Genomic DNA, 18,187 nt, shown 5'->3' on the forward strand with positions numbered 1-18,187 from the left:
CAAATGTATTAAAAAATTGTGGTATACACATACACATACAAAGAAATATTATCCAGCCATAAAACAAGATGAAGTACTGATACATGCTACAATGTGGATGAACCTCTGAAAGATTATGCTAAGTGAAAGAAGCCAGACACAAAAGGTCACATATTGTATGATCCCATTCATATGAAATATCTAGAACAGATAAATCCACAGAGATAGGATGCAGACTGATGGTTGCTGCAGGGCTGGGGGAAGGGAGGAATGGGGAGAAAATGCTTAACGGGTAAGGAGTTTTACTTTGGAGTAATGGAAATCAATGCTTTGGAATTAGACAGAGGTGGTAGTTGCACTACATTGTGAATATACTAAATGCCAAGGAATTATTCAGTTAAAAATGGTTAATTTCATATTATGTAAATTTCACCTAGGATTTTGTGTGTGTGTGTGTGAGGAGGACTAGCCCTGAGCTAATATCTGGTGCCAATCCTCCCCTTTTTTCTTGAGGAAGATTGGCCCTGAGCTAACATCCATGCCCATCTTCCTCTACTTTACATAGGACGCCGCCACAGCATGGTTTGACAAGCGGTACGTCGGTGTGCGCCCGGGATCCGAACCTGTGAAACCCGGGCTGCCGAAGCGGAGCGTGCGCGCTTAACCGCTTGCGCCACCCGGCCGGCCCCTCACCTAGTATTTTTTTAAAAAGTAATCTATGACAAAATTATATCTATCAAAGGCATTTATTCAGAACGAACAAATGAAAAGTTAGACACACATTTCTGAAGATACAGATTATTTTATCAAATAAAATAATAATCACAATTTTTTTCCAAGAAGACGATTTTAAAAGGTAATGCTCTCATCGCCCTTTATTTTTACTTGTTTATTTATTTTTTTTGTGAGGAAGATCAGCCCTGAGCTAACATCCATGCCAATCTTCCTCTTTTTGCTGAGGAAGACTGGCCCTGGGCTAACATCTGTGCCTATCTTCCTCCACTTTATATGGGATGCCGCCACAGCACGGCCTGACAAGCGGTGCCTCGGTGCGCGCCTGGCATCCAAATCCAGGCCACCAGCAGCAGAGTGCACACACTTAACCACTAGGCCATGGGGCTGGCTCCTCATCGCCCTTTAGGTTAAATGGTCTCACAGGTCTTATGTGAAATTAGTTGTTAACATTTCTAATGGAAAGCTTATTAAATTTTGTTAGTGAGGCCAGTAAATACATTTATTTGTGGATATTCGCAATCCCCTGAACTTAAAACTGTATAGTCATCTAGCATCCAGTTCCTGGTTTCTAAATACCATTTTCCAATAAAAGGTACAAGGTTCCTTGCAGAAAGGGCTGATTTCATGGCTAGGGCAGAGAAAATATAAGATGAACCTGGAAGATTGTAGGGTGTCAGAAAGTACAGAGGTACTTGAAAAAGGATAGGGGCATGTCCAAAGGACACAGGAGCCAATCTAAAGGAGCTTCCAGTGGCCCAGAGCTGGGACACTTAGAGCAACAACAACAAAAATTAGAGTATTGGATTATAACTCATAGAATACAGTTTATTAAAACATATGAGTTCATCCTGATATAAATAAGTAAACAATTAAATGAGGGAGAAGGGACAGCTCTTCCTTACAGAAGAATTCCAATTAACAAACGTAGAAGGAATGAGGAAAACAGAAAAACATAATTAGGCAAACACCACAGTAATAACTCTTATAGACAAGATCCACTGATGCATGCTAATATTAGCTGGTGAAAGTTCAGAGAGAAACATGGTATTTGCATACTCTCAAAGAATCTCCCTCAAGGTGTTTTTTAATTACAAAGGAGAAAATAGTACTTTTCATTGGAGAAATTTGGTAGACATCACCTTAACCAAGCAATGGAGGTTAACATCACCAGGAACAAGACATATCGACACTATGTACCCTCTGATATGATGCACTGAGAAGGACACAACATAATGTCTTACTGCTTAAGACACTATAACATGGGTTCTACTCCCAAATCACTGGAACTGTTTTTATCAGGAATACTAATTGAGCTATTGTTAAAGTCAGTAATATTTTGCATATTCATCTTACACACTCTCTCTGCTGCATAACATTATTGACCATTCCCTCTTTTCTGAAAACCTCTCCTCCCCTCGCTTATTGCATACCAATCTACCCCCATTCCTTTAACCTCTCTGGCCACTGTCTATTCTCCTTCTTGGATTATTCTTTCATTTAAATATTGGAGGTCTCAGGAGTTTCTTCCTTAGCCCTCTATTTTTTTCTTCTTCTACAGAGTCTCCAGAAGTTATCCATGGCCACTATAAAGAAAAAAATTACCTCCACAATGATTCTCAAACTACCTCAAACCCAGATCTCGTTCTCAAGTGAGTACCTATTCCATATATACAACTGTTTGTTAGACATGTTCATCGTGATATCTCATAGATAGCTTAAACTCCATATATCCCAAGCTGAATTCACCATTTTCTCCATCTTCTCTAATCCCTCAAATTTGCTCCTCCCCATCTTAGTTAATAGCATCACTAATCACATAGCTGCTTAAGCCAGATACCTGTGAATTATTCTCTACTCTTTATTTCTTCTCTACCCTTTGTATCAAACCACTCACTAACTCCTGTCAACTTTACCTCCTAAATATCTCTATAATCAGTCATAGCCTTAGTTGAGGTCATCATCCCCCTTCTCTCCAATATTACCATTAAACCCTCTAATGTTCCATCCAAACCAAATGTCTCCCAACCTCCAATCTTGTCCACTTTCAATCCACCCTCCAAACTATAGCTTTTCCAAAGAAAATATGTCATTTAATATCTTTTGCCCTCAAATACCCTTTCTTCATTCATCTACCAGGCCAACACCTACCTACGAGTCCTTCAATACTCATCTATAAATTCTTTGTTTGGAAAGTCTTCTCTGATCTCTCTAGACTGAATGTGGTTCTCCACCTCTGGGTTCACATAAAATCTTGCACATATTTCTATGAAAGCACTTACCGCACCTTATTTGAATAGTTGGTTACCTGTTTTATCCTCTAAATTGTGATTTCCTGGGGGACAAAGGCTATTACTTGTTCACAGTTGTAGCCCCAGTGTCTAGTACAATGTCTGCCAAATGGCAGGTACCCAATAAATGCTTGTTAAAAGACTGGCTGAAGATGATGATGGCATGTTCTTTTTGTAAATGTAGAGCTACATTAGGTGGTGGTAAACTCTAGAAACACGAGTATAGTATGATTTTGCTACTTCTGTATATATGACAATATTCTAAGCTAATAATATATAATAATTCATTTAAAAGATAGTTTTACAATAGGTTTATTTAAATAGATTTACTCTGGATATTCCTCAAAGCAATAGATTATAGTTGCACAAAGGGTCCTCAATAAGAAGTAATATTCATCAGTTTGAGTTGTGAAAAGTAGAGCTAGCAAGATGAAGGGGAAAGAGATGAGTGAAAAAACCTGGGTTGCAGTGTCAGTTCTCTATAGTATAATTGGACTGCTTGAGAAGCATTCAAAACAGAAACAATGAGGGGCCGGCCAGGTGGTACAGCGGTTAAGTGCGTGCGCTCCACTGCAGAGGCCTCGGTTCTGCAGGTTTGGATCCCGGGCACACGACAACGCACTGCTTGTCAAGCCATGCTGTGGCGGCGTCCCATATAAAGTAGAGGACGATGGGCACGGATGTCAGCCCAGGGCCAATCTTCCTTGGCAAAAAAAGAGGAAGATTAGCATCGGATGTTAGCTCAGGGCTGATGTTCCTCACACACAGAAAAAAAAAACAGAAACGATGGTAGCCTAACCACACGAGCTGTATAACAGTCCCCACAAAATCCATTACCAGAGATGGTGTTTTATTAACCACAAGCCAAAACTGCAATGGGCAAGTTTAAAGCACTTTACAATTCACAAACTACTTTCACATCTATCATTTCACTTGATCCTCCCCAGAACCGTGGGAGGTAGGTCTTATTAAAATGCCCATTTTATAGCCTAAAAACACTGAGACTGAGATAAAGTAGATAAGACAAAGTAATACTCTCCTGCTTTGAACCTTTCATAATCTTTCAAAACCTTTCCAAATCTTTTCATGATACAAGAATGCTTGGTGACAAATCCCGACAACTCTTCATCATGACAGATAGTGTAGGCCCTTATCACTTCTCTCCTACATTACTTCAATATCCTCCTAACTGATGTCTCTATCTCCAATCTTGGCCTATTTCCAATCTATCCTTTAAAGTGTAGCCAGAATCATATTCTGAAAATAAATTTGATAGTATTATCTCCTACTGAAAACTATTTTCTAGACCAGACATGTCTAGTAGCATTTTCTGTGATGATGAAAATGTTCTATATCTGTGTGGTCAAATACAACAGCCACTTAGCCACATGTGGCTATTGAGCACTTGGAACATGTCTAGTGTGACCAAGCTACTAAGTTTTTAATTTTATTTAATTTTGTTTAATTTTAATTGAAATTTAAAAAGCCACATGTGGCTAATGCCTACTGTGTTGGACATTGTAGCTCTAAGCAATAGGAGCCTTTATTTGTTTCTGATTCTGGTGAAAGCCAATGAATAAATAAATAGGGGCAAGAAGAAGTGAAATGTTAAAGAATTTTGTAAACTATAAACACTATAAACATATTATGAGTATAGGTTATACCAAAGTGTTTAGAGCATAGCTGCCTTTTTCTTTCTTTCTTCTATTCTTTTTTGCTTTTCTATATTTTCTAATCTTTCAGTAGTTGGTATGCACTGTTTTGGTAATTTTTTTTAAATAGAAGAACTTGATTTTGCAAAAAGAAACATGAGAATAGCTCTTTATTAGGTAGCAGCAAATATATAGAATATCTATGTTACATAGCAATTGAAAAAAACCACTGAAATGAAGAGGAAATACTGGGACTCAATCTTCAAAGAGTCCCCCAATTCTCTAGTAAACTGATAACCAAAAATTGGCTAATTCTAAAAGCTGAAGAATACATCCAGGAAAGATTCTTAAACATGTTAAAGACCTTTTTACATTACATTAAATAATCATTGAGTCATATACAAGTATGTTAAAATGCATTAATTGTAGACAAAACAAACTAGAGTTCAATAAACGAACACATTAATACAACCTATTTAAAACGGTCAGATCACCAATTGAAAAGCTTAAACATGACATTGTTCTCATTCTAAAAACAAGTATATCAAACAATACCAAAGTATCTACAGTAACAAGTGAAAGTTCCTTTTTACTGTCCTCTAGCCTCCCAACCCATCCCCTCTCCAGAGGTATGTTTGGAGTACATCCTTTCAGTTTTCTATATATTTGCATACACACATACACATACACACACACACACACACAGAGTTATAGACCAAACTGTGTCCCCTCAAATTCATGTTGAAGTCCTAACCCCTAGTACCTCAAATGTGGCTGTATTTGGAGATAGGGCCTTTAAAGAGGTAATTAAGATTAAATGAGGTCATTAGGGTGGGCTCTAATCTAATATGACTGGTGTACTTATAAGAAGAGATTAGGACACAGACACACACAGAGGATGACCTTGTGAGAAAGAGGAAAAAAGAGCCACCTGCAAGCCAAGGAGAAATGTCTCAGAAGAAATGAACCCTGCTGACACCTTGATCTCAGACTTCTACCCTCCAGAACAGTGAGAAAATAAATTTCTCTTTAAGCTACCCAGTCTGTGGTAGTTCATTAAGGCAGCCCTAGCAAACTAATACACACACACACACACACACACACACACACACACACACACACACATAGCTGGTAAGTCCCTATAATTAAGAATAGTTGATGAAAGAGTTCATACTTGGCCAATATTCATGCACTTAAAAATATGAATATATTACAATGACAAGTCATAATACAAGTTACTCAAGATCAATGAAAATAATTTAATAAGTAAACCAAAATAGAAGCCTCAACTTTTCTTTTCTAGTTTGCTTTGAAAGCATGATAAGTAAATAGTTTAAAGCCTACTTTCCTAGAACATCAGTATCTGAGAAACTACACTCTTAGGATACAGTTTCTCCATTCTAATATCTTTTTCCCCTCCAGAGGCAGTAAAGAAAACTTAATCGGACAACTAATGAACAAGCCAAAATACAGTCTGCAGTTAAAATTTCTACAAATAGTAAAATTTTATACATTTTATTCCTCAAAGAACTCCATCTTTTAAGTCATTTTTTCTTAGCAAAAGATACCTACTATAAGATAACTCAAAAATTTTAGGATAAAAATTCATGTGTGCTTTGGTTATCGAACTAACAACTAACATTCAGTGAAGCTACCACAACACAGTACCACCTAATGACAGAAATGCAATGGACAAACTTAAGAGGTTATCCTCAAACTTAATAATCTGATTATGATTTTCCTGAAATATACATTTTATGTAGGAAGTGAGCCTTTGATTCCAAATGTATAGCACCACAGCAAATAGTATTTATTCTTATGTTAGACTTTGTTTTGATTTGGTTAGAGTTTAATCATCCATTTCACACATATTTTCTGAGTGCTTACTACATGTTAAGGCACCATGCCCAGCTCTGCGGAAGATAAAAAAGATGACTGGAATGTATCTGCCTTTTAGGTGAATAAAATCGTATCTCCACTACAAGACACACATGATAACTACTTCTAGAAAAAGGTGTTATAGGAGTTCAGAGGAGGAAGAAATCAATGTCTTGTAAGTTTATAAGATATGGTTCTATGGAATAAGTTGGACCTTGAACTAAGATTTGAAAAACAGGGAGACGTTAGAGAGAGGGCATTTCAGACCGAGGTATGGCGTAAATGAAGGAACAAAAACAAAAAAGCACAACGTCCAAGGAACAGGGAGCAATCCAGGGTGGTTGGAGGGGTAGGGTATTTATAGAGAAATAGTTAACAATATGGCTAGCAAGCTAGTTAGGTGGAAATCCTTTAGGGCCTTGAACACCAGGCTAAGGTATCAAGACCACTGAAGTCCACAAGCAGGAAAGTAACACTTATCAGATTTGTGCTTTAGGAAGAATAATCTGGATGTGTTGCATGGGATGGATTGGAAGCGTAAATGCCTGGAGGCAGTGAGAAAAGTCATGCATAAAGTTACAAGGGCCTAAAAGCACGGCAGAAGTTGAGGGACAGAAAAGGACAGAATAGGCCATTGCTACCACAATGAAATGTTCACCTACATCACAGGGTTACCGTGAAAATCAAATGACATAATAATATAAAAGATTTGAAAAGTATATTTATTCACTAGTGACAAACCCTACAAGGGTGTCGAGAGTACTGACGAGGACTTTAGGGAGGGAGATTTTAGAAAGGGTAGAAGAAAACCAAAACAACAAAAATGTCATCTTTTGCAGGCAGCTAAATATCTACCTATTGAAATTACTAAAATATTAAATAATTAAAAGACCTAATTATAGTAAAGACCGAGCACAAAGAAAAAGAATGCTTACAAGTAAAATAGAAAACAATTTAAAATTATCTCAGCAATGTTTAAAAATTATGTACATACAAGAACTAGAATTCAAGGGGAAAATGGAAAATTATTTAAGAGGTGAGATTGTGGGTATTCTTCTCATGTTTCTATTAGATGTGGTTTTGTACAATTAAAAAGGGAAAATGTGTAAACAAAAACTATAAGGATCAAATACGAAACAGGCAATTTTGCCTCTATTATATACTCTATATACAACATGGGAAAGAACATACTCCTCTTGGAAAACCAGAAACTTTAAGATTATAACATTGAGTATCAATGTATTACTGTATTTTCCATTTAATCAAAATTTTGATATAAGCAAAACAGCTTTCCATTCCTTTTCTACCCCATTGCCCAATGACAAGTGCCCTTTATTCTGCCACTAGCTACTAAGGAACTCCATTAGAGATCCACCAGCCTGCAATATTATATTTTTCAGAAATTCTCTGATCCTCCTGAAATTGCATGCAAAATGAAGCATGTGTGTATATGCATTTTCCTAGGGAGAAGGTTCATGGCTTTTACAGATTCCTGAAGGGCCTAGTGGTCTAAAAGAAAGTTTAGAAACACTATCATGAACTCTTCTTCTCCCTGCTATTAATCTTAACGACCAATTCAAATCAATGTCAATGGCTTAGAGAATGTTATTTATTCATCCCTCTGAATGAGGGATCCTCTGAATTCCTCTTCTCAATCTTCAATGCCACTTTCAGACTAAGACCTTTCTATTTCCATTCCTTATAACTTATAGCCCATGTATGCTTCATCTTTATTTACAACTTTCGTAGCATTGCTGCTACTCTCCACCACCTCCTTAAAAACCCATTTCTAACTTCCTAGATGATTTCAGAACCTAGCTTACTTTTCCCTTACTCTAATTCCATCTCCCCAACACTAGCAAATACTGAACTCATGGTCAATCTCAGTTTTTCTACTGCTACTCTTAGATCAACAAGTACTATGTGAAAAGGCAGAACAATACAAATTTGCCCCATTAAAAATTTATGTGAACTTAAACGCAGCCTATTTTGCTCCTGGAAAACTATTACCAGTAATAAACTAGGCTCACAAAGTAGAGGTACTATATATATAAAGGGCCAGTCCAAACAGATCAGCATCAGGAAACTACAGAATTCAAAGAAACCTTAGAAATCAAGAAGTTGAATCGTATTTTACAGAAACTGATGTCCAAAGGAACAAGTGATCTGTCCAAGATAATTAAGAGTAGAAACAGAGTTCAGGTGGTGAGGTGTTCTGGTCCAATGTTCATCCCACTACACCATGCTATGTCCTTCGTACACCAGTTGTTTATCCTCTTTAACATTTAGAAATCAAAATCCTTCAAATTATCTGTATTTTCTCCAATAAGATTTACTTACTACTACTTCAAGACCCTTTAATAGTATGCAATATCATTCCTTCCTGGCTTGTTGGGTGAGAATGATACAGGGGACAAGAATTGAAAGCCTTAATGAAATCAAGATAGACTGCACTTCTAAGTACCCCATCACTCTCTCATATGAAGAAATGAATTGGTTTGGCATGTCTTGCTCTTCTCAAAACCAAGCTAGCTGCTTCCTAATAGCTTATATTCTTCTAATGATAGCAAAGTATCATTTAATGATTTCTTCTAGTGTCTCCTAACACCAAAGCCAACTCTTCTGATTGTGGGTTTACCAATGTTCTTTCTGCTAGATTACCCCTTTTAAAGTGAGTTGCAATCCTGAATGATATAAATTTAAATCAGTTCTATCTTCAAGAATATATCTATTTTAAATTATGATTAATGGTTATTTATTTGCCTCTTAGAAGGTCATTTAGAAAGTGTTTCTTGCTCTCCCAATAAAAGGACAATCAATTTAAGAAATTTTTTCTTATATGCACATTAAGTCCTTCTTCTTGCAACCGAAGTCTATGTCTCTGTATTATAAACTAATGTTCCAGGTACATTCAGGAATCAATAAACTATTAGAAGGATAGCTTTTAATTTTTAAAAAAATAATTATCCTTTAGGTACTTTAAATGTCACTGAATCATCTCTCATTCCCTTAAGTTCCAGGCAAAATAATCCACTTAAAAACATCCTTAATTACTTCCTGTTAAGTTCTGTTTTTCATTTTCTTATTACATTCTGTGTCTTCTCAGTAATCACTGTAGTTTCTTGATATGCATCTTACATTATGAAACCTAAATCTTAAAACTAGAATCTCTAAAAAGCAGAGTAGGAGGATTATTTCCCTAGTGCTATTATATTCCCACTTCAGTTAATATGAAGGCCAGAAGTAAAGTCTCTTAACTGTTATCTACTCCGTTAACTATCAGCAGCCAATCGGGGGTGGGAGGGCAGCAAGACGGAACTCACTCCTGGAAGAAATTAAAGCTCCCATCCTTTGTCCATGATGTCAGAGCCAACAAATGAAAACAAAACAGTACCTATTCAACTACTAAATGGAACATACAAAGTAAGTACACCAAAATAAAAGGTGTGCTAGACCTCACTGGGAATATCTCCTACAAACCAAAGAGAGGACAGACTGCTTTGCTGCATGCAGTAAGCCAAAGGACAGGAGCCAGTCAAAAACAAATGAAAAGAGTTCCACTTCTGGCATGACGACATAAGAAGCTCCTTAGACCCACTCCCCAGCAAAACTGGTAAAATTTATAAAAGCACAACCATTTAAAGTCCCTAGAAATGGTCCTGGGGGCATATAGCAAATGAAATACCTACTAGAGCTCTGTAAGAATGGCGCGAGTCTGTGGTCTTTGAATCATGACACACTCCCTGCCTCCCCACTCCCAGTTGGGCAATATGGAAACTCCACCTGAGACTGGTGCAGCCAAGAGCACAGTGTTCCTTCTCCTCTCTTAGCTCCTAGTTGGAAGACTAACTTCCTGGGAAAGGCAGGGCATCAGCATTCCTCATCCTTCCCCCAGCTACCTGCTGCTGAAGCCAACTTCTGGGCTAGGGTGGCCAAGAGGTAGGGGCTCCCTTCTTCCACACACCCCCATTGAAGGGACAAAGGCTCTACCTTGGGTGTGGTACCTCTGAGAATACTTAAGCCCCAATCACTCTGGCCCTGACTCATAAGTGGCTGGTTCCATAAAAGGAGAGGCAGGCCAAAAAGACCTGAGGCTACTGCTCCCCCGACTCCACCTAGCACTCAAATCCTAAAGTTGAGGTATCACTCAGAGAGAAGCCACCATTGTTCCCACCCCTGGCTCCAGAGCTGTGGCTGGGATATATTCCCTGGGGGGAGAAGGCCCTTAAAGCAGATAGTTCCCAGAGGAATTGACTTCATCTACAACTGGATGTGGAGAAGTTCAAGCCTAAGGTTGCTCTCAAAAACAGTGGAGGTTGTGGTGAAAGGCAAGTGGTAATCACTGGACATAGAGGCTAAACTGTAGGTCAGTTGGTTTGCCCCCAGAGAACCAGAAAACCAAGCAGGGAGACAGCTGGGAGAAGCCTCCCTGGGGTCAGAACAAATCTCAAACACTGACCTCAGCAACTGTCACTTCAAAGGAACCCCAATTAGATTGCTTTAGTCTGTGGAACAATTTCTGCCTCAGAAACGAATGGAGCATAAATGAGAAAGAGACAAAGAGAACCCTGCCAAAACCACTGTCATCCCAGGGTGACAGTGTGCACACCCAAGGCTTTGTCCCTTAAGGAGCAACATCAGAGGCTTTAACACTGTGGAGTCGGAGGGTGGAGGGGAGGGTGGAAAGAGACAGCACTAAAATAATCCAGCCAGTCTCTAAACAAATAAACAAGCAAGCAAATAACAATAACAAGCCTTAGGAGGGAGGGGACAAGTACCTGGAGTTACCCCAACACATTATCTAAAACGTCCAGTTTCCAAAAAATTACGAGACAGGCAAAGAAACAGGAAAGTATAACTTATATGCTGGGAAAAAAGCAGACACAAGAAACTGTCTGTGGTTTTGACCAGAAGTCAGATTGAAGAAAAAAAAGCCTTCAAAGTAATCATTATAAATATGTTCAAAGACTAAAGGACACCATGGTAAAGAAATAAAGGAAGGTGTGATGACAATGCCACATCACATGAAGAATATCAATAAACACATAGGAATTATAAAAAAAAGAACAAAATGGAAATTCTAGAGGTGAAAAGTACAATAACTGAAATGAAAAATTCACTAGCGGGGCTCAATAGTAGATGTGAACTGGCAGAAGAAAGAAGTAGTGAACTTGAAGATAGATCAATAGACATCATGCAATCTGAAGAACAGAGATAAAAAAAGAGTGAAGAAAAATGAACAAAGCCTCATAGAAACGTAGGACATTATTAAGCGCACCAACACACGTATAATGAGTGTACCAGAAAGAAAGCAGATAAAGAGGAAGAAAAAATACTAAATGAAACAATCGCTGAAAATTTCCAAAGCTTATTAAAAAAAAACCAATAATTTATTGTTGTTGTTCACATCCAAGAAGCTCAACAAACTTCAAATAGGAAACATGCAAAGAGATTCACAGACACATTACAGTAAAAATACCGAAAGCCAAAAACAAAGGGAAAATCTTGAAAGCAGCAAGAGAAAAAAGACTCCTCTCTAACAAGGGAATCTCAATAAGATTAACAGCTGATTTCTTAGCAGAAACAATGTACAAGCAAGAAGGCAGCGGGATAACATATTCAAAGTGTTCAAAGAAAAAAACTGTCAAGCAAGAATCCTATATCCAGAAAAGATATTGTTCAAAAATGAAGGCAAAATAAAGACATTCCCAAACAAAAACTAGAAGAACTTGTTATTAGCAGAATCAATTTACAAGAAATACCAAAGGAAGTTCCTTAGGCTGAAAACAAGTGACACCAGACTGTAATTCAAATCCACACACAAAAAAACAAAGAGCACTAGAAAAGGTAATTATGTGATTATAAAAAACTGTATAAATGCACACTTGTTCTACTTTCTTCTTTGAACTTATTTAAAAAGCAACTGTATAAAATAATATGTATATAACATATTGTTGAGCCTATAACATATAGAGATGCAATATATTTGCCAGTAACATCACAAAGGAGATGGGTGTGAGCACAGCTGTACTGGGATAAGGAAATGATTCCAGGTGGTAACTCAAACACAAGAGAACAAATGAAGAGAAGCAGAAATGATAAACACAGGTTAATATAACAAAAGCCATAAATATTTATTTGCCCTCCTTTCTTCTCTCAACTTTTGCAAAAGTCATAAAATTATATAAAGTAATAATTATGACAAAGTATTGTTAGGATTGTAACATTTATAGATGTAACATATATATAAAAATAAAACAACAAAAGGGAAAAAGGAACTAGAACCAAACCAGAGTAATGTTTCTACATCTCACTAGAATTAAGTTATTAAATTATTAGAAGAAAACATACAGGTAAATCTTCATGACCTTAGATTTGGCAATGGATTCTCAGCTATAACACCAAAAGTATGACCAACAAAAGAAAAAAATAGGTAAATTTAACTTCATCAAAATGAAAAGTTTTTTGTGCTTCAAAAGACACTATCAAGAAAGTAAGAAGATAACCCACAGAATGGGAGAAAATATTTGCAAATCATATATCTGATAAGGGACTTGAAGCTAGAATATATAAAAAAGATAACCCAAAGAATGGGAGAAAATATTTGCAAATCATATATCCGATAAGGGACTTGAATCTAGAATATATAAAAAAGATAACCCAAAGAATGGGAGAAAATATTTGCAAATCATATATCTGATAAGGGACTTGAATCTAGAACATATAAAAAGAAACTCTCACATCTCAATAACAAAAAGATAAATAACCCAATTAAAAAATCGGTAAAGGACCCAAATAGACATTTCTCCAAAGAAGATATACAAATGGCCAATAAGCACGTGGACAGATGCTCAACATGTTTAGTCACCAGGGAAATACAAATCAAAACCACAATGAGATAATGCTTCATATCCACTAGGATGGCTAGATTTAAAAAGTCAGGTAACAACTATTGGGCAAGAATGTGGAGAAATTGGAACCCTCATAAAATTTCTGATGGTAATGTAAAATGGTATAGTCACTTTGAAAACCAGTCTGGAAGTTCCTTAAGGAATTAAACATAGAGTTACCATATGACCCAGCAATTCTACTCCTAGGTATACACCCAAGAGAAATGAAAACTTATGTTCATACAAAACCTGTACGTGAATGTTTATAGACGCATTATTCATAACAGCCAAAAGATGGAAAAAACCCACCCAAATATCCATCAACTGATGAATGCATAAAGACAATCATGTATATCCATATCACGGAGTATTATTTGGCCATAAAAAGAAATGAAGTACTTAATACATGCCATAATGATAAGTGAAAGAAGCAAATCTCAAAAGATCACATAATGTATGATTCCATTTATGTGAAATGTCCAGAATGGACAAATCTATAGAGACTGAATGTAGATTCGTGATTGCTTAGGGCTGGTGGGGCAGGGGGATGGGGGAGTGATAGCCAAAAGGGTAGCAGGCTTCTTTTTGAGGAAATGAAATGTAAAATTGACTTTGGTGACAGTGGTACATATCACTGAATATAATAAAATTCATTAAATTGCACACTTTATTTTTTTTATTTTTATTTTTTGAGGAAGCTTGGCCCTGAGCTAACATCTGCTGCCAATATTCTTTTTTTTTTTTTTTTGCTGAGGAAAATTGGCTCTGAGCTAACATCTGTGCCCATCCTCCTCTATTTTGTATGTGGGACACCGCCACAGCATGGCTTGATGAGTGGTGCATCAGTCCACACCCAGGATTCGAACCTGCGAACTCTGGGCTGCCGAAGCAGAGCGTGTGAACTTAACCACTATGCCACTGGGATGGGCCCTGAATTGCACACTTTAAATGGGTGAACTGTATGGTATGTGAATTAATCTCAATAAAGATGTTAAAAAAAAAAAACAAATGAAGAAAGTATATGATCAGTGCCAGGACGAAGAGTCAAGGGCTCTTTAAACTTAGATAAAAGGTACTATGGATTAACTATATGATGCCTGTTTCTACCATATAAATATTAATGCGATAAACCCAAAATTCTATCATTCAAAATTCATAAGTCCTTTTAATATTAACTAATGTAGTAGAGGCAACTGCATAATAAATCATTACAATTTAAATCTTATATGAAATCTTCCAATTTTAAGAAAAACTTTTATGTTTAAGGTGTTTCCCTCTATTAATAATGCTCTAGTAATTATTAAATAAGTATCTTTACAACTCAACAAATATTATTATGTGCTTAGTGTCTGCCAGAGTCTTATTTTATTTACCCTTATATAAATACCTGATACACAAAAGGCAATAAATAAATGAATAGTCTTAAATGCTGTCCTTTCTCTACACTAGGACTTAGTTTCCACATCTGCAAAATTAGAAGGATTGGATATGATATTCTCTAAAGCAGCACTGTTCAATAGAACTCCCTGCAGTGATGGAAATGTTCCATATCTATGTGGCTATTTGGCCCTTGAAATGTGGCTAATTCAAATGAGGAATTAAATTTTTAATTTAATTTAATTTTAATAGCCACATGAACCTAGTGACTACCATATTGCACAACATAGCTCTAGGGAATAATCCTGTGTGAAAAACACATTTTATAATGCATCCTAGTAATCCCATACATGTGGGAGTGTGTACGTATATGTGTGTGTGTGTGTATATAAATATATACTATTTACATATATATAAAACAACATTTCCCTTAATATGTATAAAGCACTGACATTTTCTTTCCTATTCTGCTGAATTTCATCTAAATGCTGATCCAATCCACTAATATGATTTCATAACACTACACTAAGGTTCCTTTCAGCTCTAAAATATAATGCTATATACCAATGATTGTCCTAAAAGTATGCATTCAATATCTATTTTGTAATCTTAACCATAAATCACTAATTTGAAGGTGCCTCAGGTTATATCAGGTTTTACTTTAAAAGCCTTATAATCATTGTTTCACGGCCCTGTTAAATCCACAGTTTTTAAAAAGATGGCAGGAGTTCTACTTTCAAGAAGTAAAAAACAAAGGTAACATCTTTCACTTGTTTTTCACACTTCGGAAATGGTAGCCAAAGGAAATGGTAGGATGTAGAGAAGATAGTGGAGAAAGGAAGGAAGTTGTGGGGATGAGGTTCATGAAAAGAGAGAAAGCTAACTTTTTATTGCCATCACCTCCTCTGAAACTCCTAAGGACTTCTTCCCCCTTATTCCTCCAGCCTGACAAAGTCCCAAAAATTTTATCTTAACTTCATCTGGCTTATTAGAGGACTACAGAACAAGAATGGTTCATAAGAGATCACATGTTACAACTTCCGACTATAAAGTGCTTTAAAAACCTTAGTAAAATGATCTGGATTTGTTTCTCTAGCCTCATCTGCCACTTCCTATCATGAACTCCTCACTAGTCTAAACTATATGCAGTTCTACAAAAGGTCCATGCTCACTCTTACCTATGGGCCTTTGCACATGCTATTCCCTTTAACTAGCTAACTTCTAATTTTTCAGGCCTTGGCTTAGATATCAGTTACTCAAGGCAATTTTCCCCACCTCAAGATTAGACTGGATGCCCCTCATGTATATTCTTCCATTCCTTTTACCTTCCTCATCATTGCACTACCGTATTATAGTTGTCTGTTTAGTTACCTATTTCCCCTATTAGACTTTAAACTCTTTAAGGCTAGGGCTTATATTTTGTTCTGTTCACTGCTATAAAGGTGTTCAACAATTACTGAAAGAATGAATGGATATAATTCTTCCCATGTTCCACATTTCTAGTGTCATTTCCTATTCTCCCTGCTTGAAATGTTCTCCCCAGTTCTATCACCAGCATAAGATTCTCTCTATAATTGAGTCCTTAATTATCACTATTTCTTCTGGATGCCCACAGCCTTTATTGTTCATACTGTTCATTTGATATTTAACCTACTACCTTGTTTTTAAGTTATTTTTATAATGCATAGATCCAACCCCCTTAAGTAAACTGACCAATCTGGAAGGTATTACTGTATCTGTTTTTCTTGGTACCCCATTATCTAGCATAGTGCTATGCACATACTAGACATTAAATATTTGTTGATGAATCAAAATTTAAGAGGTTATTTCTCATACAAAGCTCATACAAATACTTTAGTGATACTGATAAACAAGTGGTGGCAATTAAACTTTTTGTCAATATATAGGAAATAAAAAGATATACTGAAGTACAGCAAGGACCAATAATTAAAAAAAAACCGTTCTTGGGCCGGCCTGGTGGCTTAGCGGTTAAGTGCGCGCACTCCGCTACTGGTGGCCCGGGTTTGGATCCCGGGCGCGCACCAATGCACTGCTTGTGCACTGCTGAGGCCGTGGCCCACATACAGCAACTAGACGATGTGCAACTATGCCATACAACTATCTACTGGGGCTTTGGGGGGGGGGGGGAAGGGAGAATTGGCAATAGATGTTAGCTCAGAGCCAGTCTTCCTCAGCAAAAAGAGGAGGATTAGCATGGATGTTAGCTCAGGGCTGATCTTCCTCACAAAAAAAAAAAAAACTGTTCTTGAGAGAGAGATAATAATGGACGCAAATATTAAGGGGCACTATAATCATAGCTACATTCATTAGTTAAAGATAAGTAGCCTTATGGCTTTCAAAGTGACCTGTGTATACAGAAGAATACTATGTTCAGATCAAAGGACAAACGTGTTTACATATGAATTTAGGGCGGTCTGTGTTTTGGAGAGAAAGATAATGATGGTTTTGGCCTATCAAGGAGCACTGTCTGTCAGCAAGGGAGTTAACTGGTGCCAACTCAATTTGCCGCTTGTTTACAGGTAGCTTGCTGTCATCTTAAAGTGCCCTCCAAATTGCTACTTCCGACTGAGTAAAATCTGAACCACAGGCAAATTGGTCCCAAATTCCATTACTAACTTTGGAAAGTAGCCCAGTTTTCCTTCCATTTAGAAAGAGAAGCAGTCTGGGAATGGTGTCTACCTCATCTTCTTAAACTCAGAGGAAAAAACTGTAAATCCTGTGAGAGTCACCAGCGCTCCAGGTGCCCTCTGCCCGGAACCTCACGTCCCCTTTCCATTTGCTGTACCCCAGAGGTTTTCTTCACCCTGTCCTCAAATTACTAACCCTAACTTCCTTCACTTACTGCTGCTCCGAGTTAGCCCTGACAGCCTTTCTTCTTGGCGCTGTCTCTGACCCGAGAACACGAGGACAACCTTTTCGCTATAGGTCCACTTGTCCTTCACCCTACTCTTCCATGCGAACGGCATCTCACCTGGGAGATTCGGACGGTTCCAGAGGCGCCGAGATGACGTGACCTCCACTGCGGACCTGGGTCGCGGACAGAGACTAAAGGCCGGATTAGAATCGCGGTGTGCCGGCGCTTTTCGAAAGCAGCCGCCGCAGCTCCCCAGCGCCACGAACGTATCGCGAGCAGCGCCATCTTGAGCGAGGAAAGAGGAACCGAGAGCAGAGGATTATGGGACGCTGGCGGACCGAACTCGGCTACCTTAATCCTCTCGCCTTCCCTCGTTTTCCCAGAGCCCAAGAGCGGAAATAGCTTCTCTCTGAAGAGTCGGATGCTTTGGCGAAAGGACTGTTTTCTTCTTTGGCTGGCCTTTGAGTGTGTTTTCGTACACAACCAGGAATGTCGGAGTAACATTGTCTTTCT

General features: G+C 37.6%; 1 protein-coding gene across 2 annotated transcripts in view; it reads right to left on the reverse strand.

Annotated features, from left to right (window-relative positions):
* Window positions 1-17,974, reverse strand: part of ABCB7 (ATP binding cassette subfamily B member 7) — a 124,430-nt gene extending 106,456 nt beyond the window's left edge. For both annotated transcript variants that reach the window (XM_058536208.1, XM_058536207.1), the window contains exon 1: window positions 17,792-17,974. In XM_058536208.1, coding sequence (XP_058392191.1) covers window positions 17,792-17,959 — 168 coding nt within the window. In that variant the 5' untranslated portion in view covers window positions 17,960-17,974. The remainder of the gene's footprint in view (window positions 1-17,791) is intronic.
* Between the last annotated feature and the right edge of the window lie 213 nt (window positions 17,975-18,187).

The sequence above is a fragment of the Diceros bicornis genome, chromosome X (genome assembly GCF_020826845.1).
Source record: "Diceros bicornis minor isolate mBicDic1 chromosome X, mDicBic1.mat.cur, whole genome shotgun sequence".
Classification (NCBI taxonomy): Eukaryota; Metazoa; Chordata; class Mammalia; order Perissodactyla; family Rhinocerotidae; genus Diceros; species Diceros bicornis.